General features: G+C 39.9%; 1 protein-coding gene across 1 annotated transcript in view; it reads left to right on the top strand.

Annotated features, from left to right (window-relative positions):
* The window catches only part of Cpne8 (copine 8), a 181,524-nt gene that overhangs the window by 47,231 nt on the left and 112,207 nt on the right, over nt 1-22,086 (top strand). The window contains exons 4-6 of the mRNA XM_021216350.2: nt 3,658-3,761; nt 8,589-8,628; nt 21,510-21,586. Of these exons, the coding sequence (XP_021072009.1) occupies nt 3,658-3,761; nt 8,589-8,628; nt 21,510-21,586 (221 nt within the window). The remainder of the gene's footprint in view (nt 1-3,657; nt 3,762-8,588; nt 8,629-21,509; nt 21,587-22,086) is intronic.

The raw sequence follows: 22,086 nt of genomic DNA, 5'->3' as shown, positions 1-22,086 counted from the left end.
CTCATTATAAATCTGGCTTCAAATAGCCACCAGAATCCGTGCTATAGCACAAATGTCACTAGGAGACAACCCCTGAGGTTCCTCTTTCTTGTTGGCTCCTCCTGTGGCAGCAGAGGGGCAAGAGCACCTGCGTGGTAAAACTTGGTCTTAACAGATATTTAAGGTTGCTGTATAATAATAAAATGTTTACCTATCTTAAGTCTAAATCAAGTTGCTTCTGGAGCTGACCTGCCTGTCTGAGTTGCTCTGAGGCTAGAAACTGTTTAGCATTTCTTCATAAAACAGTAGGGGATTACGCCTTTGTTCTATCTCTGCTGAAACTTGCTTGGCTCTTACTTGCCTGCTAGCTGAAGTGAAAGGGGGAAAAAAAAGACACTTTGAAAGTGGTTTTAGCCTTTATTTCTAAGTTCTTCAGTTCTCCAAAAAGTTTTTTTTTTTTACAAAAGTTCTCCTCCAAAATGTTCTCTCTGCTCTCTTCTTTTAATCTTTTTTTCTCCTGCTCTGATGTCACAATAATACCCTTGTTCTCAATACCATGGCTCCTAATGCCTTTACTTCTAAGTTTTTCTTGAGTTCAGTTCTGTCTAAAAGGTTCTTGGGTCCTGGCTAAAAAGTTCTCTAAGAAAAAGGGGTAAAAGGGGTTTGCAACCCCATAGAAAGAACAACAATATCAACCAACCAGAGCTCCCAGGGTCTAAACCACCAACCAAGGAGTACACATGGAGGGACCCATGACTCCAGCCATATATGTAGCAGAGGATGGCCTTGTCGGGCATCAATGGGAGAAGAGGACCTTGGTCTCGTGAAGGCTTGATGCATCAGTGTAGGGAAATGCAAGGGCAGGGAGTTGGGAGTGGGTGGGTGGGGCACATCCTTTTATAAGCAGGAGGGGACATTTGACAGAGGGCTTCTGGGGGGGATGGAGAAAGGGAATAACATTTGAAATGTAAATAAATAAAATATCCAATTAAAAAAAAAGAGGGATAAGGGATCTCTCCTCTGTCCTCAGCACTTATACAAATACATGATCACATGGTAAAAGGTTCACCACGAGATTACACATAAATTCAAGTAATAAATTGAATAAGAAGTTTACAACAGATAATGTTTATATCCATATCCACTAGGAGTAATTATCTGGCTAAACATTCATCTATCATTAGCTACAGTTTTCATGTGGAGTTGAGAGCCATAACTTTTGTGACTAAGTTTGTATAGATAAACCCAGTCAACATTTTATCTTCTGCCCTTGCACCTAGAGTAAACAGTTAGTTCTCTTTTTATGACCTTTGATTAATAGTTTTACATCCTCTTGGAATGTGCTCTGAGTAGTAGATGCCTGCTTGCTATCTCAGAAGCCATCTCAGACACTCGAAGACTGGCATTGCAGTTTGACTGTCAGAAATGATTTAATAGCAGTCCTGCTAAAAAAAAGAGCTTAATAATTACTATAATTTTAGGAATTCCTATAGGATCATCATTAAGAATTAAGAAGTCATCTATTTGTCTATATAGCACCACTACCAGTTTGTACATCTTCGTTGTTCTGCAGAAATCTGCTCAAAAGTGTTGGTTAATACCTAGTGATTGCTATATATATTATATAATAACTTGGAAAGCATATGAATAGCAGAAATCTTTCCTAAAATGAAATTCTCTTGGACCTTGCTTGAAGGAGCAAATCATCATAGATTTTAATCCAAGGCAGACCCATCTCAGGGAGAACACCTGTTAGTTTTTAGCTTCTCCTTGATGGCTCCTGACAAAAACATATGCTATGTTGGAATTTTATTCGCCAAATCAATTACCCTGTTATTTTGGATTTCATTCTCATTTATGACATGAACGAAAGATAGATATGTTTTTTTTTTCTAGAATATAAGAGGAATGGCCTCTAGTCTAATGTCCAGTCGAGTTCTCAGATGTGCCTGGAACCTCCTGAGCAGTGGATCTCTGAGTTTTGTGCCAGTCAGCAATGTTTACTGTCCACATTCTGATCAGTAGTCTGGTCTTCTGAGTTCCCACCAGAACCATCCACAAATCTCTTTACAATACGCTAGAGCAGTGGTCCTCACCCTTCCTAACGCTGTGACCCTTTAATACAGCTCCGCGAGTTGTGGTGACTACCAACCTTAATTATTTTTGGTGCTACCTCACAACTGTAATTTTGCTACCGTTATGAATTGTAGTGTAAATATCTGACATTTCCGACAAGAACCGAAGCTGCAGAGCCTCTCTAACTACATCTCCAAACTCTTCCATGTTTCTCCCACATGCCGTTCCTAAAGATCTAAGCACCCTTCATAAGGCTTAGTCACAGCAGGAGTCTGGTTCTCTGACATAATCACTGTGACGCAATTCCTTACAGAAGCAACCTAAGGAAGAATGTGTTTCTTTGGCAAGAAGTTCACATGGCAGTCAGCAAGCACATAAAAGGGACACAGGAAGGGACTGAGAATAAATATCCCCGAGATCCCAAATCTAGTGACTCAATTTGTCCACTAGGTTCACTTCCTCAATTTTCCAGAATCTTTCAAAATGATCCCACAAGCTGGACAACAACTTTTCAACTATATGAGCCTTTTGTAGGGCCTTCATATACGGATGATAACCGTTGGATTAGTTTGTCCATGTGATATTGGTCCATGATATAAAGTGGCGAATTATTTCTTTGTGAGGGAGTGATTAATTGGCCATGACACAAATGAATTCTTTGTCACACATATTTTATATAATAATTTAAACAAAGTTTAAAGCAGCCTCTGGCCATCACACTCAATAATAGGCGAGCTTGATTCTTCATTTTCTTATTAAAACTTTAGTAAGAATAGGTTCTCTAGCAAGACAACCTGCTGGCTTGATTTGACTAATGGCTTCACAGCTAAGGTTAAAATCCTGTTAAACTGGCACCTGGCAGTGAAGACTATTAGCTGAGGATAAAAGCACTTGTGTTGTGTGTGTTTGTGCTGACTTTAGGAGCACCATCTAAAGCCTTTCCTCACATATAAAGGAGAGGGGCCCAATGTGTACTTCTTCCCTAATTTCTACTCCCTCAAAAGACAGAAACATAGTTTTCTAAGCTGAAGCATTACCCATTTTTTTAGAAGCATACAAGATTGGTATATGTCATTATAATGTGTCCATCTGAATGAAATTGTGCTGTTACATATAGAATAATTTTAAGAAACGTAGGCCGAAAACATGACTAACAGACCTTATTGTGTGAAGGGCCAATTCCTATAGAAGCTGAGGCTGAGAGCTATGGATGGATAGTTGGCCTCTCTCATTAAGAATACATATTATCTGTCTGGCTTTTTAAAAAGTGTTTTATTGAAAAAAAATAAATATATTGTATACATGGATTAGATTTCTTTAGATTAGAAAAGGATTTGCTTTTCAAGTTAGAAGGGAGGGAGATGTATTGAAACATGTAGCTGAGTTTGGAGTGAACTCAAGTTCATGTTTATTTCCCCAAGAAAGATCGAGCCGGCGGTTTGGTCTTCCGGCACATCTCTCTGAAGCTGTTGTTGATCAAGTCAATTGGGTGGTGATTGCTCATCTTTTAAAGGGACATCTATACTGAGGGTTACTCTTTAAAGTAAGTCACCTTGTAAGGTTTGTTCCTGACCTTTGTGCCTCTTCTGTTCCTCTCTGTAGTTTGGAAGAACTGAAGTGATCGATAATACTTTGAATCCTGATTTTGTAAGAAAGTTTATTCTGGATTATTTCTTTGAAGAAAGAGAGAATCTTCGTTTTGACTTGTAAGTTCTATTAAAAACATGACATTATAAATGTGACTTTTAAGGACTACTTGAGTATTAAAGTCTGGAATGTGTAGATTGCCCTGAGTACCAGATGTTTCACAGAAAGACAGTTTTATTCTATTCATCCAGAGCTGGAGCACACTATTGAACATATCTTTTTTTTTTTTTTTCCTTACTATTTTGAAACATTCGAATAGGTGAGTAGATAGCTTAGTTATGCTGGGAAGTGTATGTGGGCTTTCTTTCAAACCTACCTACCCCCCAGTGGGTTTCTTCCATCTCAGAATACTGGAAGGGAACACATCCAGCGTAATGGCTAATGGCAGATGGCTCAAGTCTCCCCATGGCACGCTAGCCTAGCCCTGTATCTCTGTCTCATGGTGGCTCCTCTAGATACTTATGTCATGCTTTTAAGGCCAGGGGTGGAAGATTTAGCATTCAATTTATATTTTTTTTTTATTTTGACACCAAACCAACCATATTAAAGTACTACTGCCAAGTTCAAATCCCAGACCAAAGCAAACATGGGGCCACTTTTTCCCCATTAATTAATTTATCTATTCACTTTGCATCCTAATTGCTGCCCCTCCTCCTCCCTGCCTTCTTCCTCAAGGGACAGTCCCTTCTGCCATCTCCTATCCTTCTTCCCCTTCTCCTCTGAAAGGGTGGAGCCCCTCCTGGATATTCCCCTACTCTGACACATCAATTGCAGGACTAGGCACATCCTTTATTGCTGGTGCCAGACAAGGCACCCAGTTAGGGGAACCAGATTCACAGATGGGCAATGGTTTTAATTCTCAGCTATAAATGAGTCATTGTTCCATGAGGTGAATTTTGGGGATCCTGGGAGGGAAGACAGAAAGAAATGTGTACTTGTATTCAAGATTCTCTGTGTAGTGTAATATAATGTTTGCCTTGTATATCAAAATAATTCATGATTAGAGATTTTAGAAGTTCTTTACTGCTAGTAACTGTTTTTATTTTACTCTGAAAAATATGTAAAAAAATAATTAGTAATGCTTTCTTTCAAGGGTACTAGATGTTCATTGGACTTAGGAAGCAAAATTTATGATATTCCCATTAGACTTTTATTTTCCCCAAACCTCTTTGTAAATAATCAAAGGAGGATGAAGCAATATCTTCTGCCTACCATGGACCATGGAGGCTGCAGCATTGTTACTTAACACCTTCTAAGAAATGTAGGAAAGCTGCTCATGGCTCTCCTTACTTGGCACGTGCTCTGCTAGATGAATCATTTCTGAAATGATTCATCTAGCAGAGCATCATGGTATCCCCTTAATGTTTCCTCTTCCATTTTATCCTAAAACCAATCACCATTTCATTCCTTGTTCTGTTTCCCTTTTCTTTCTCCCTTTCACATCTCTCTACATTTCAAAGTAATACGTACTCATTGTAAATGTAAAATTATATAACTATTTGAAAAATAAGAATTCCATTATTCCAATAAAAAAGCGTAATTAGTTCACCGTGTCACTCATCCAAGTTACAGTGACATGCATGTGGGAATTGAGGCAAATCTATTTTCCTGTATCTTTAAGTTTTCGTGTATTTTTCTATGCCACAAAACACAATTCACTTATTTTTAGGCCTACATGACTATTATTGCAAGAATATAATGTATTTTACCACGTATTGACGCTCATTGTCATTGACTCTAATCTTCTACCACAGGTAGCCTGGAACAGTGTCCCTGCTTGCAACTCAGTGGGCATTTATTATTATTCTGATTTGCATTTTGGGGAATAAAGAATTGAGAGTGAAATTTTAGTGTGAAAGGAAGCACACAAGTCCACTCATGGTGTGTTCTGGTTTGTTGACACTAAACCTAGAGATGTGTATACAGGCTTTGTTACTTCTCTGAACTCTCCTTCTTTAGCTCTGACTGTTAGAACCATTTTCCTAGAGTTTGGGTTGCTGTCTGCTGACAGGCACCAACCGCCTTTGTCAGGTGACAGCTTATATTTTCTTCTCTGCTGTCACCCTTTGTCATGTTGTCCTTTTGTCCTCGTATACTGGCACTTTGGGTTCATGACCTGCTGGTCAGGCCTTCCCTGGTACTCACTGCGCGGTGGCTCTTTCAGGAACAGCTCTGTCGGAGCGACAGGAAATGGAAAATAACTAAGGCAGTCTGACTGATAACCTGTAACTTCAACTTCCTTGAAACTACAGGTCTCACAGAAACCAAATAATCCCTGAACCATGAAGGTGTGCTGCAAGATTGAGTTAAATAGCACTTTATTAAGATTCCAGAATTTTAATGCAAATGGCATCTCAATTTCATGTTTGAAAAACCTGAAAAAGGGAGGACTGGAAAGGGTTAACTGCAGAGCTAAAGGAAAGCGACCCACACATTCTCTATTGATGGGGATTTCTGAAGGCATTAGTTCCCTTGATTTATTTCATTGAGCTGTCTCATATAATGCTTTCCATTTGATAGTAAGCTACTTTCTATACTATGATCTGTTTCATTATATTAGTGAAATAAATAAAGGAAGATTCATTACTTCATTAGTGATCTATATCTATATCATATCTATATCTACACACACATCTGCACACACAAAGAATACATGTGCTTGGCTTTTAAAGTTTCTCTTTTAAGTATATAGCTTGAGAAATATGTTTGTTAATTTTAGACACTTTAGAACATCATGAACGGACAAAATATCCTATGAAAAATCAAGTGTGGTTCCCAGTTCCCATCACTTAGAGAGAATACTCTTCAAACACACTGACCACAGTTTAAAGGAAGCCCATCCACAGCACACCAGTGAACAGTAGCCAGCAAATGGCCCCAAGGATCATCCCTTCATAGTATACCTGTGTTAAGTAGACAGCAAATAGCTGCCAAGGACTTTCTGAACGGTTTTGGATTTAGTTAATTAATACTGATACAGTCTTATTGCAAAGTATCTGAGAAAGCAGCTAACAGAGGAATGGTTCATTTTGGCTCACGTTCAGAGGATTGCTGCCTGTCTTGGTACCGATGACACAATGACACGTTCGCACAAGCAGCTTGGTTTGTGATGCTGACCAGGAAGCAGAGACAGGCAGAAGCTGATGCCTCTCTGCAGTTTCTCTTTTATCCTTCCATTTAGTTCACAGCCAGGTCACACACATTCAGGGAGGGCCTTCTTCCCTCCTCAGTTATGCCTGATGCGTAACCTCAAAGGTGCAGGAAGAGGTGTGTCTCCTAGGCGACAGAAAGTTGAGAAGGACGATTCACCAGCACAGCCGAAGGTACAGAGCCAGAGAAAGAAAGTAAAACTCAGCTCCGAGCGCCTGCTCTGAGCTCAGTGTCGGCTCTTGCTTGGTGTGCTGGAGGCCCTGGGTTCAGTGCCTATGACAGCAGAGGAAGGCATGCTATCTTAGCAACTGCACATTATGAGAGACTTATGGTTCCATTTTCCAGTTCATAGGGAACTTAGGGAAGAAGGGAAGGTGGGATGGATAAAGATAGAGATATAGAGATAATAGGTAGATACATAGATACATAGGTATAAAGATAGGTATAAAGGTAGATAGATATAAACATAGATGATAGGTAGGTAGGTAGACAGACAGACAGAAAGATAGAAAGACAGATAAGATCTGCCTGTATTCCCTATGCCACCGGTCTAGCCTGTTACCATTTTGATTATCCCCCGTATCCTTTGCCTTTCTGATTGTGTTGAATATTTTATTAGTTTTGCATCATAGCCTCCTCTTGTCTCCGGGACCTAATGTGTAAAGCTTTGGTGTTTTCTTTTATTATCTCTAGCACTCAAAGAATACACTATGTCTCATAAATACACAATTGGTGTAATTATAAACTTTACTGTTGGTAGAAAAGTCTGCACGTACCACAGTGACTTTGAGCAAGGCATGGTCGTGCCCTGTCACTGTGTGAGATGTGCCAGGGTGCAAGCATGGTCGTGCCCTGTCACTGTGTGAGATGTGCCAGGGTGCAGAAGAGAGGAGACAGGTTCTCCCATGAAGACTGAACTCCACAAGAGACTCATGTGAACAGTGTACAGGGCATACTGGTACACCTAATGAGCTCTTCGGTTTTCTCTCTTTTCCTATTATTAAGTAAGATGTTTTGCTTTGTTTTGTGCAAAGCTTTATTTAGATGAGAGAGAAAATCTTAACCTTAAAAAAAAATAGCCTTGAGTTTTGGTAAAAAGTTATGCATGAATGTGAAAGGGGTTGGTTTATAGAAAGACTAGCCCCAGGGCAACATTATCTAAGAGCCTAGCATGATGATATTATTTTGGTCATGTCCAGTCAATAGAGCCATCCCGGATTCTTTCTATGAGATCATCTATTTACTGTAGTGACTGGTTAAAACCAAAGCTTATCACGTTCCCACGTAAATTCCTGTTTACAAAATTTATTCCTGCTTACATAAAACAGTTTCCCTATGCCTTAACAACAGCATTTAAGCTATCAGGTAAGAATTATAATGTACATAGTATGCATGTGCTGTTAATAAGACATCTTTAGTTTTCATATCCAGAGGAAAAGAATGCCATTTTAAAGAGATTTTGGGGTCACTTGAGTGGCAGTTAGATACTACTGATTCAAAGAACAGATTGATTTGCAACTTCTTAAAAACAGTGTTCATACTTTTGGTTACGTGGAATTGAGGTGACCCAGCGGTGTCACATCTATCATTGGATGTTTGGAAATTTAAAATGTATTACTTGTAATGTCCCATTGGTTATTGTTCAGATTAACTTTTACATTTGTGTGTTCTAGGAAACACTATTTTTAACTGTATTTTTGTGAGAATAATTTGAATTTCATACTTTAATATTTCAGATATGATGTTGATTCAAAGAGTCCCAACTTGTCCAAACATGTAAGTTCATATTTTTATTATTATATATTGTTTCATAATATGTCCATTTGTATATTAATGCTTATTTGAAAATTTAAAAATGATAGTTGATGTGATTTTCGAAGAAAACAAGTAACGTTTAGAATGCTGGAGTCACATTTAGAAGGAGGTTATAGAAAGAAAGTACTTTCCGTTGGTAGAATGGATCAATGTTTGTTTTCATTTTGTTTAAGATGTGGGCTAATTATATGTCATATCAGGTTGAGCAGTATGAGATAGTGAGCCAGATCGTCTTTGTAGGCTCCACATCGGAGACACTGGGAGGGACACAGGTTCCAGGCAGAGACATTGTCCTTTCTCTCTGTAATTTAGTTGTTCAGCAGAATTTCCTCATGTGTCAATTTCTTAAGAGTGCAAGATATTAAGGAATAGACTCACAACCCAAAATATGACAAGTCCTCGGGTGGAGCCAGGCCTGCTTCTTCAGTCTCTTCTCTCCAGATCGCAGCTGTTACCAGCAGTAGTGCCATGCACTTGGGGAACAGGAGAGAGGCAGGGCTCGGCATGTGAAGCAGGATAGGTGGGGAAGATGAGAGGAAGATACTCAGGCAAAATACTGATGTATCTGCTTGTTACTGATGTGAAAGACTGAAATCAGATCAAACCGAGTAGCAAGGTCTGTTAGCTATTTCTGCTGCCGTGATAGACTACACTGACAAACAGCGAATTAAGGGCTTGGTTTGGCTTACCATGCTATGTGGAATGGCAGTAAAGACACAGCAACAGGAGCCCGAGGCAGGACAAGCAGTCAGAAAGGAGAGTGATCACATGTCACTGACACACAGAAAGGAGAGTGGGGCTGGCAAATTGTGAAGCCCTAAAGGTTAAACCCAGTGACTTACTCTCTTCAGTAAGGGTCCACTTCCCTAAAGGGTCAATCACCTTCACAAACAAAGCCACCAGCTGGGACCAATGGATCAAATACACGAGGATATGTTGGGCATTTCACATTCAAACCATACTAGGAGGGCTAAGTGAGGAACAGATAGAGTAATGTTCTGAAAAGGACTCAGCAGGATTCAAAGTGAACTGTGCTTCCACAGATGTAGAATTATCTACCAATACTGGGAGGGCAGCTAGACTCAACCTTTGTTGTGTGCTGTAAACAGAATAGTTGGATATACAATATCTGTTGCAGCCTAGAGAGAGGGATGTTGTTGTTATTTAAAGAATTTTTGAGGTATTCACAATCTAGGAGATGATTTTGGATTGTAAAAAACCTTTTCTCTAGTTCCCTAAAGGAGATATAATATTTAACTATATAATAAAGAACACACTAGAATTGTGTGAAGGAATGCAAAAAGAACCATATATATAATGACTTTTCTATAAACTAAAAAAATCCTGAAATACTGCTTCCTTCCTATTAGTGGAGGTCACTGTGGTAGGCGTGCCACCAGCTCTTTATGATGGGCACACAGCTTTGTGGCTGAGCACTGAGAATGTTCTGTTCTTTATCATGGATTCATAGTGTTGTGCCTCTGTACTGAGAGTGTGTTGCTCTCTGTGATGGCTTTGTAGCATTGTGACTGGGCATTGAGAATGTGTTGCTGTCTGTGATAGTTCCCTAGTGTTGTGCCTGGGCACTGAGAATGTCTTCCCTCTAGGATAGGCTCCTAGTTTTGTGACTGGGTATTGAGACTGTACCGCTCTCTATTGAAGGTTTGTAGCATTGTGACTGGATGTCAATAATGTTTGTTTGTTTGTTTTTCTCTCTGTAAAAGTTTCATAGCATCATGGCTGAGCACTGAGAATGTCTTCTCTTTGCAGCAGGCTCCCATTGTGATGTTGCCTTGTGTGTGTGTCATATCGTGTCTGTACACCTTGCACTTAGAAATGTTCTAACTGTTCTTGGGAAGAACCAAGGGAAGAACCACAGCTTCTAGGCACGATAGATTCCGTAGAAAGGAAGGGCAGAATCCACTCATTCACATGGGCTGGGATCATCTCAGAGATAGGAGGCAGCGCTTGGCTGTCTGGTCCAAAGCTGGAAACTGGAGAGTGGGCAGGGCCCAGGGTGTTTTCTCTCTTCTTCTCTGTCCTTCTGAGGTCATTCTATTCAGCCCCTCTTCTGAGCTCTCTTCATAGACCTGCCAAAGAGGCCCCTTTCCCCTTTACTGGATATAATATGGGTTACCATTTGCCTGGGAGATAGTTCCTATGTTTCTTGATTGTTTGATTTAGTGCAAGCTGCTCTTCAGAGAGTGTAAGAGGAGAGCAGTTAGGGACACTTCCGTGGTGATGGATGTTTGGAGGCTATGTATGGAAGTACATGTAGTCCCTATCATTGAACTTGCCTTCCATTCAAAGAAGGAAATATGTGAGGTATATGTGTGTCCAACATGACTGAATATATTTTCCTTCAATTGACAGTTATTATTAGACTTCATGATATAAAACACATGCCTTCCACAATATGGGACTGAATATATTTTTTTTTCAAATAATTCTTTGGTAGAAGAGTGTTTTCTCCCCCCCCCCACACACACAACCCAGGAAATAATCTCATGCTCCTCTCGCCCTAAAATGGCTTGTGTGGTTGAGCAGATGACTCGGCACTCAAGAATGTACATTGCTCCTTCAGAGGACCTGAGTTCTGTTCCCAGCACTCACACCGGGTGGCTCACAAGTCATTGTAACTCCCATTCCTTGAGGATAAAGATCTTCCGCTCTCTGTGGCGCCTGTACCCGCATTCACATACCTCCACACAAATGCATGCATGTGTACGTACATACACGTGTCATTAAAAGTAATAATCCTTAGAATTCAAATTTTCAAGGTGATATTGATCTACCCCATAGCGCCTCTTCCATCCGAATTTCGAATCATTCCTCTTGATTTCTTCTTTTGCTTTGCTATTTATAACTAACTGGATTCTAGTTTTTGATTTCTAACACTACTCCGATGTAATCAAGATAGTGACTCCTCCTCAGCTGTCATCTTATGCATCTTCTTTCCTTTGGAGAGAATTGACCCTTCTCTTCAAGAAAGTAATGTATTTTCCTCTAAATTGCCCAGAACTCCCCTTCCACCTCCCAAGACTTTCTACTTTTATAGTGCAAAGCTTCCTTTTCTCTCCTGCTTCTCTGGTCTTAATATTAATGTTTCTCATGTTTTCTTTTTCATTTTTTCTATATCAGCTCACTGTGGAACACTTTCTTCTGGATAGCTGTCATATTTCTATGTCTTGTGAGATCCCAGAGTGTCTGTCTTTGAACTCACAAACAAACCCATTTTTTTCAATTGCTTGTTAAATATTTTCCAGTAGATTGTCAATTGAAATCTAAAACTAAACTGTCTGAGGTTCGTTATCTTTCTTGTGCTGTCTCTTTTCTCTGGGCGTCCAAATCCTTTTCAGGTTTCTTACAATACGTTAAACACTTCCCAAATCACACACTCAGCAGATTGTCACCCTTGTTCATGCCAAAAGAACCATTTCTGTCTTCGTGCCCTTCCTGCTGGTTCTCTTTGATATTCTTCTTGAACGATTGCCTTCCCGACAGATTATGTTATCTAAACCATCTCCATATTATGTTACATAATATATTTAAAACATATGCTGGAGCCAGAAAGATAGCTCATCAGGTAAAGGCGCTCGCTGCTGGCCTGATACACCCTGAGCTTGATTCCTAGGACCCACGTTCTGAAGGAAAGACCTAACTCCTGAAAATTGTCTTCCGACCTCCACCCATGCCCAGCACACATGCACACCCAAACATGTACACATGTGCACACACACACACACACACACGTGCATGCACAAGCATGCACGCCATGCACACTCCCATGTGTATGCATATGCCCACAACAGGTAAGTCTAACATAGAATTAAAAATACGTATATTCAGTAGAGATTACAAATGAGTTAATAAACGCCTTAGCTTCCAGGCTAAGTGGATAAAATATGTTCAAATGGGGAATAAAAACCCCATAGGTTTGCATTATTATAAGAACTGGTGGAGATTATTACCTTGAGGTTCTGTTAGAAATTAATAATAACACAAACTCTTTTGTTATTTGAAAGCACTGAAGTATAGATTTTACGTAAAAAGTACATAGTGCATCCAACCCTAAGCAATTCATGATGCCTTTCGAAGATCAGAGTAACCAATCAGCAAGCTAGATCTGTCCCCAGAGAGGCAATCTCTTAACAGCAGAGCTGTCTACCTGCCAACTGTGCAGAGAGAAATACAAACCAGAATCATTTAGAAAGCATTGCTAAGTGCACAAATCTCCATGCAGATGGAGTCACTTAGTTGGTTTTTGGGTTTTTTTGCAAAAGGGATCTAGCTGCAAATCATTTCTTGGAAACAGATTTTTAAAATTATTGGTTTTGAAATATTAATTTTGATGACTTGGGGGCAAGAGTTCCTTTTTAGGGTGACGATGTTTGTCATCGGATAGTTAAGGATCCTGGGTTAGAAATCTCTTTTAGCAGGACGTGGTGCCACATGTTACAGACATTCCAGTCGTCAGTCTCTGGGAATTTAAGGGCAGCGGTTTCAAGCCCTCTAGGGCTACACAGTGAGATGCTGACCCCCAAACAAGAAAAGTCATAATACTATCAGGGAAAATGGAGATAGAAAGTAGACCTGTAGCTTTGGTTTGGAATATCGTTACATGAAACACAGGTGGAATTTTATTGAGTTCCTCTGGCAGTTGGAAAACATTCAGTGGGAGAAATACTGATTCCGAGTAAAGGGTGATGAAATCCAGGCTCTCATTTCATCGTGTGATTGATTCTTGTAATGGCTCTCCAAATAAATACTTTCGCTAAAATATATTCTTCCACAGGCATTAGATAGTATGAAGAAAGGCTATCATTCTTTGAGAAACTGGCAAGCCCATTTATCTTAACGTTCTTGGCAGAGCTACAGCCCACACGTTCATTTACATAATTTAATTTCATCAGCTCAGCAATCCATGAAAGGGTTAAGAATAGGCTCATAGTTGGTGTGTCTAGGATTCTTGTCAGTGTGCCAACTGTAACAATGGCTAGCAAGCCAAAATGATTTTTTTTTTCTTGCTAAACGTCAGAAGGTGGCACTGAAATTCTTGTTTCAGATGTGGTAACAGTGCACTGGCTTCCTTCGGCCACTCATCACTAACCTCCAGTGTAGGCTTCCGTGGTCTTTCTTGCTTTCCCTGTTCTGCAAATAAACTTCCTTCTGTAGGTTAATTTTATTTTATAGTTTCTTTTGAAAATGGAATGCTTGGGCCATGATGATGTGTGTTTTCTCTTAAGGACAGGTTCACAGACAGGACAAGTTTCTCTCATTAGAATGCAAAGCTAAGTGCGGGCGCCTTTTCTCATTTCTGAGACTTAACCCCTCCAATAGTAAACAAAAATCCTGAATAAAGTCACATAGGGAAGAAAGAATGGAAAAGTTTTGGTAGGAAGCAGTGACCATTAGTTACATCATGACAACTGACAGGGATTCAAGAGGCCCTGAAGAGAAACAAGTTCAGGCTAGTCCTCTCCAGAGCTCATCCCCAGGAAAACTTTAGGAAGCCCCTAGAGATTCCCCTTTACCGGGCACTGTGGCAGGGCTATCATTCTCATGGGTATGGACTTACTGAGTAGATAGTTTACAGGAGAGAGGAGGGGAGGTAGCGAAAAGCTTAGCAAGGCAGAATTTCAAAACGAAAGGGAGAGGCAATACGAAGTCCCTTGAGGAAGGGATGTAGTATACTGTGGCCATGTGACAATGTTGATGAGAGCCCAGTGGTTCATTTGAAATGGGCATGTACATATGGGATGCAGAGATGTACAGACCACGCCGCTAAGGGTTCTAAATTTTTGTTGTTATATGCTACTGGAGAGCGATGTGATTTGATTTATGCATTTCAATGATGCCTGCCTGCCGAAGTGAAGAATGAGGTCAGAGATGCAAAATCGGAATCAAGGATGACAGTCAGGGATCTGTTGTCATTTGACTACATGAGTCACATTTGACAATTAAAGCCACTGGAAGGAGAAGAAGAAGCAGTCCCAGCTGGAATGTATCATGGCTGTTTGATTTACAGATGAATTCCCTGTTGGCTGCGAAATAAGAGAAGTTGCTTGGCTCTCTTGAGTATTGGTGAGAGTGCCTTGCTAGGTAAACAGGGACGTCTACTGCAGAGGTGCCTGAAGCCTGGGTGGTGAGGACAAGTTAATGCTAACTTTGACTTGACACTCAGTAAGCCTTTAAATGCACACATTGGCTGGGTGGTGCTCAGAGACTGGAGGCAGAGTTCTGGAAAATACCAAATGAGAGTACTAGGACTTAGGCTGCTTTAAAGAGAGTACAAACGGAGAAAACGAGAGGACAGGTTGGTGAGTGAACTGAGGCCTTTAGAAGTTCTGTAGAGGAAGGTTAGCGACCATCATCATTTTCAAAGCCTGTTGCTACATGCCTCTGTCTGGTTCCAGCCCACCCCCCTGTGCTTTCCACCTCCTTGTTTGCTCTGCCCCACCCCCTTGCTTTCTTCCCCTCTGGTATCATTGTTGTCTCATCTGCATTGTTGTCTCCGGAACAGTGCTGCTCTTGCTAAATTTTTTTTCCACCCGTAAGCTTCCGTCTCCCACATTTGTCTGGTTCTCTCCCTCACATTAATCAGTGACTTTTGGAGGATTTCATCCATGAGCCCACACCATTTGTCTCTTCTCTACCCTCTTTGCTCCCTCTAACTCTTTTTGGTCCCCCAACCTCTCAGGTACTTAAAAAATACATGGATTTATTAATCCATGTTTCCCCCTTCAACTCCTCCCATGTCCTTGTATCCACTCCTTTTCAAATTCATGGCCTCTTTTTTCTTCAATTATTATATACATGTGCAGGTAAATGCACGTGTGTACATGTGTACACTCATATGTGTAAATAAATATGTGAATACAAGCTGCTGGGTCTGTTTAATGTTTCTTGTACGCACACGTTTTTAGGGCTTACCAGTTGGTATTGGATGCATTGAAGAGGTTTATTCTGGGGGATCCATTGAAGAGGTTTATTCTGGGGGATCCATTGAACAGGTTTATTCTGGGGGATCCATTGAAGAGGTTTATTCTGGGGATGACTAATCTTTCTCAGCAACTGATAATTCCCTGTTCTTCTTCATGCATGAGCGAGACGTGGTCAGATTTTCCCAGTTCATGTTGGCATGCCATCTGTGTTTTTATTCTTTCAGGTTTGTCATGGTTTAGGTAGCTGTTCTGTTGAAATGTCACGGGTGTAGCGTCCCTGTCATATATAGAAGATACGATCTCACAGCAGACTTCCTGTTCTTTTGGCTTGTACAGTCTTCTCTCTCCTCTTCCGCAATGTTCTCTGAGCCTAGGTTTAGGGGTTGTGGAAATATCAGTTGGGGCAGGCACTCATGGTCAGTTCTCTGCCTGTTGGCGTTGTTGCTTTCTGTGATGGGCTCTTATCTACTAGGGGTGGGGAGGGAAACCTCTTTGATAAGAGTTGAGAGTGAACACACTACTGACATTTTCCCAACTGCACCTTACACCTACAGAGGAGTGTAGCTCTCAGATCTGTTCTTTATGTGCACCGTTGAAAGAGCCTCTGTGTAACTGTCCCCCCCCCCCCCCAATTATCCTCTGAGGTCTGGGGGATAAAAGCTTCCTGATGCATCCTGAGGCTGATGAGATCTGGCCTCACTACATCACACCTGAATGGTTGCTACTCTGTATTTGGGTTAGATTTCCTATCCCCACGTGAGTTCACTCTTCTAGAATGTGCCTTATACTCTTGAGTCATACATAGAATTACTGCCTGATCCTGGCTGTGTGATTGTGACTCAGGTCCTTATTATGATGAGCTGGCATAGTTTATGTTGAAAACTGGCTTTTATTCAGGACTTAGTATCAATAGAGATTCTTACTGATGATTTTATGTAACATTTAATATTACTACTTAGTAACTAACACTAAAGTATTTCATACTCAACAATTACTAGTAAATATTCCATGGCATTTTTAGCCTTTTAGATATTTGCTTGTGGCTTACTGCTGGTGAGAAAAATGAACTACAACATGTTACTTTTCAAATAACTTAGTTGAGAATTAGTGTTTTATTGAAGATAATGTGTTTCCAAGAGGTGCTCCTTACACTATTTCCATGTGTACTATTTTACACATAAAAGTTCTGCTATGTGTGAATTTTATTGCTTTTTAAAATGTATGTTATGTATTTGTGTTGATTTTTTAAAAATGATTGGCTTTAATCAGTGACTGCCAATTTGTTGAAACCTTAATTTTCAGTCAGTGGCTTAATTAACTACCTTAATTTGTCCTCTTAAAATGATAAAAGTAAATTGAAAATCATCAGTGCAAAGGGTAAATAGATACATTTAGTTGGGGAAGATTTTCGAACTTTTCTCTGTAAGTTAGTTTGGAAGTTTTTGTTAGAACATTGGGAAGAGGACTAACCACTGTGGTTCATCAATGTTCTTTTATTAAAGAACTGGGTATGAAGAAAAAAAAAGCTGTTTTGCTCTATTATTAAACTTCAAGCAGTTATTTCTATTAAAATATTGAGCCCACTTGTTCAGTGGTGAACTTTCTCACATCCCAAATGATACGACCGAGGCAATAATCATCTAAAATCAGGAATCACTACTGAAACAATATAGTGCTGTGTTTGACTCTTAAAAGTGGTTGCCATACTAACTGCAGTGTATGATATAACTAACGACTCACTCTCCATTGTAATTTATGCAATTTGTAAAATAAAAAATAGAAATTAATTAAGAAATATTAGAAAGACATTCCAGCCATAAGTGTTAGCAGGTAACACCAGCGATACAATCTTTTGGGGTAGAAAATTTTATTTCCTCAATTTTACTGCATTAAGTTAAAAATACTACCCATGCAACACATTTTTAGCATTCAGTTATTTCTTCGACTATTTGTATAGACATGCTAAAAATTAGTTATGTGATCTCAAAAATGTATAAAAGCAAATCACAACTCATGTGGAGACAGCTAATGGTTAGGTCGTGAGCAGTTGACTATCCCCAGTGACTTTGTGGAATTGAAGTGGACCATCAACGCAACACTGAATGACTTTTAACCTGAATCGCCTATTAATTAGGGAAGTTTTGTACACAGATTTGCATCAATACTTGATAAAGTAGGAAACCATTTCAAAGTTATTGTAAGTAGAACTGTGGAGAGAAGTGTCATCCTGTGAGATGCTCCGTGAAGCTGCTTAGTATTGGGTTTGTGATATGCTGTGTGTGTCAGTAGTACAAGTTGGAAACCTCTTTTAGATGATACTTCTGGGTTCACTGACTTAGTACTCTCTGAACGTCCTTCTGTATGTGTACAACATGAAGGATGAGTTGGTGTGTAAGACACATCTACATTGCATCGTAGCACTTTCAGTGACCTTGCATGACTGGAACTGGAACTGAAGATATTTTATTTAGATAGTTGTAGTCGTATCCCAGTATTGGGTTCTTGTAGCAAGTAGTATATTATTAGTATGTAACATGCTTTAGCCAGGGGATAGGAGGATTATGTTCCAGACTTAAATATTCCAAGTGCTTTGCATATATTATCTATAGGTATTTTCTTAAAGAATCCTCCCAGGAATACATGTTGTAGGAATGATTATGTCCATTTTGTAGACCAGACTACTGAGGTATAGGAACATTGGTACATGGTTCAGTTTGTGTATTAGTGCAGATACCTTCGTGATTCTATTCAAAGTTATTATGTTATATTGTAAACTCACTGTGTGTGTGTGTGTGTGTGTGTTTGTGCATGTCTGTGACAATCAAATAAATCATATATAGGAATCATTAGTATTTGTACCTAAACAATTCAAATCAGTTCTTTTACTGCAAAGTTTCCCTTTAACATCTAAAAATATTTTATGTATTTTGTGTGTGCGTATGTGCATGTATGCATGCGTGCATGCGCACACACCATGGTATGTAAGTGAAGATTGGAAGATAGCTGAAAAGAATAATTTCCCACTTGCTGCCATGTGGGTCCCAGGACTTTCCTGGCAGCAAGCACCCCCTGAGCCATCTCCCTGTTTCTAGAGCTTTCATTTCCTATGTGTAGAATTTCTAAGGCTCAGGGCAGAAGCAAAATGAAAGTAGAGAAGGCAGACAAGTCTGAAGCTACAACATGGAATACAATTTAGGCAACATTAGACATCAGTTCTTCATACTTAGGAAATAATTGAAACAACAAATCTGAAGGATAAGAATATCATGCTGTGTCTAGACCTGAGATAGCAGAGAGGAACCAGTGTGCTTGTGTATAATTAACAGGACTCAGGTTGCAGGGACTTTGAGCCATTCAGTAGTAACAAATGTAGATGCAGATTGCTGTGGGGATAATCTGAGCACACTCACTGGCTAGCCACTGCTTTTTATTCTTGCCTTTATCTACTCCGTGCTGCTCTCTTCTCTCCTCTCCTTCTTGTTTTAATCTCACTTTTAATTTTTGCCATCAGTACATTGAGGGTAATAGCTGGATAGATTTTAAGTTTCAATGAATCCTAGGTATGAACAGGATGGTTTTCTGTATAATTTATATTATGAACCCATATAAATTATAAAGTAATGAGTTTAAAAAAATATTTACTGTTCTCATGGTCATTTTAGGGAGAATCCAGTAGCCATTATTATGTTCTATATTAAAGCGTTTCTCAGCCGCCTAAGATTCTCCAGGCTGGATTTGTTCTGTAGGGGGTGTAGCGTTGTAGAAGAGGTTGCATTTATTCCTGGAAACATCATCACGATCTAATTATAATGATTCCACAACTGGGTCGCACAGCACCAGCCTAAGACACAGTGAGACAGTTTGTGGTGTAGCTTGTTTTTATTTCCATCTCTACCTACAGCCAAAAAAAATACCTAAAAATACCCGCTGAAAGACACTAATTATTTACACATGAGTGTACTGTAGAAATGCATAGCAGATGTGAGCCATTAAGCCAGCTAAAACACACATTGAATAGAAGTCTCCCACATCGTCACTGCTTAGTAAATATCATGTGCTGAGTAGTGAATGTGTTGCTTGATATAGAATGTGTGCATTCAAATGCAGGACACACCCAGGGATGCTGTGAACATGGGATGGGACAAGGAAGCAGGATTCTCCTAGATTCACAGTGTAGGTGGTAGCGCACATTTTACTGATTTAACTAGTTGAATTTTCTGTCTGTTACACAATGATGCTCCCATTTGCTGGTAGGTGTGTACACTGCCATTGTGTTCTCTCGTGCAATTGTTTACAGCTTTTTCTGATCCTACCCAGTCCATTGACAGAATCCACTTAACGGTGTTTGCTGTAGCTCATTGATATAAATATTCTTAGTAAATAGTTTTAGAGTGCTCCATAAATTTTTTTCTGTAGCTGATTTTCCAAATCCAAGCATTTGGAAGGCCAAGTATTCAGCTGTACATAGCTTTAACTTTATTCAACTTCCCATGTATTTTAAATATATATATTGAAATCCACACAATATGCTTATGACTTTCAATTTAAATATGAGTTTAAGTATTAATAATTTATAATAAGGATTTAAATTGTTTTGCACACTAAAAAACACATTTTAAAAGACCTTCATTTTAAAGATAGTACAGCCCTTTATATGTTACCAAGTTCTAGATTTCGAGTGAATTTTTGGGTCTCAGGGCTGCCCCCCTCTGCCTCCAGCCACTGCCACACACAGGGTCAGTTCACCAAATCTGTTTCCCACCTTGCAACCTTGGCTTGGATCTTATAGCACTTCTCTTAATATTAGCGACTGTCGTCTCCTGAGTGCAAAATCTTTGCTGTCACGAGCCGGTGATCCGAGCAAGTACTAGAGGCATGCTGTCCGGACTGGACTCTGTTCTGATCCCTGCACTGACATATACTGCTTGCTTCCACTTGTCCAGCCTAGAGAGTTCTTCCTGGTCCGGGCTTCTCGCCTCCACTCCTCCTTACTTGAGTTCGTTTCTTTGCATACTTGTAGTCTGATCTTTCCTCTAGGATTAACAGTTCATTCTGACCCCAAGTGCCTCTCAAGGCTTCCTTCCTAATCTACACGAGGAAAGCTCCTGTTTGGATTTAGAACACCATCCGCCGCGTCTTCCTGCTTTCCCCTCACTGAGTAATGAGGGATTTTATTTCTGTGGCTCGTTGGCGTTTTGTGTACCCGAGTCCAGAGCTCGCACTCTCAGCGCATGGCTGGCCATATTACTCTAACGAGCCTCGCATTCATCTTCTAGGTTTTCAGCGCAGTTCTAAGCAAGTTGCCTACTTCAAACACCAATTTTTTTTTTCTTAATTTGAGAAGTTATTTTTTCTGAAACTTTACTGAACTCAGTATCACACCTTGCACATTTAACAAGTAGATTTGTAGACTTTTTTTTTACTGGAAAAAAAATGAAACGTCATATTTGGTGTCTGAACATCATTTGCAGAGCTTCCCTTGGGCCATTCATTGTACGAAGCTCCGCCCCGCAGAGCTGTTAGGATGGGGAAGATCTGAGAAAGCATCCGGGCTACCCTGGAGCATGGGGCTTCTTCCTGACAACCGCTCTGCTCTCTCTCTCAGTGCGAGCATCCAGACAGTGGCAGAGCCCTTGTCTTGTGGGTCTTGTGACACTGTAGGACCTGGAAGCGCAAAACAGCAAACTGGTTCTGTGACTGAAGTATGACATAACGTGTGAACTTGGAGGAGAGTGACATGCCTAAGTCGATTCATATTGGGCTTATTTTATTTCTTTTATTTTTGGAATTGAGAATTCTGTATTTCAGTACTGAAAGCAATGCAAAAGTGATGCCACGAAATATCTGTTGTACAACAGTGTGAGAATATATGAGCTTTAATCCTCTTATCTATTTTAGGACTTTCTGGGACAAGTGTTTTGTACATTGGGGGAGATTGTTGGTTCACAGGGAAGTCGCCTGGAAAAGCCAATAGTGTAAGTACTTTTTAATTCAGACAGTGACTTGTCATCTCTGGCGTTTCTGTGTTAGCAGGTTGCAACTCATGAGTATATATGGTTGTAGAACAAAAGAGAGTTTTAAATTTTTTACTGGGATTTTCTCTTCCAGTGACTAATTTTGACATCTTAGTAAAGAATGTGCATCAGCAGCCGTATGTATGAAAAAAAAAAAAATCTCAGATGATGAATTGATCAGATTTGAAAGGAAATGTGCTTTAAATTGTTATATTTAATACTTTTATGGAAAACAAGACATTTCTTTAAGTCAGGCAGGATGCATAGCATTACTTTCAAACCGTTTGTTCGATAAGTGTACTTTGCTTCATTGAGATTTTAATAGTTAATTGTTATATGACTTTCCTGAGGGTAGGGCTGTGGGGATGCAAACAATCTGTTCATTCCAATAGAGCATCAACAACAAACCAAAGCAGTTTGTCGGGCTTACAGAAACATGGGCTGGTGGTACTTACAGATTG

Source organism: Mus pahari, chromosome 17, assembly GCF_900095145.1.
Source record: "Mus pahari chromosome 17, PAHARI_EIJ_v1.1, whole genome shotgun sequence".
Classification (NCBI taxonomy): domain Eukaryota; kingdom Metazoa; phylum Chordata; class Mammalia; order Rodentia; family Muridae; genus Mus; species Mus pahari.
The sequence above is the reverse complement of the archived record's forward strand: the minus strand, read 5'-3'. Positions and strand labels throughout refer to the sequence as shown.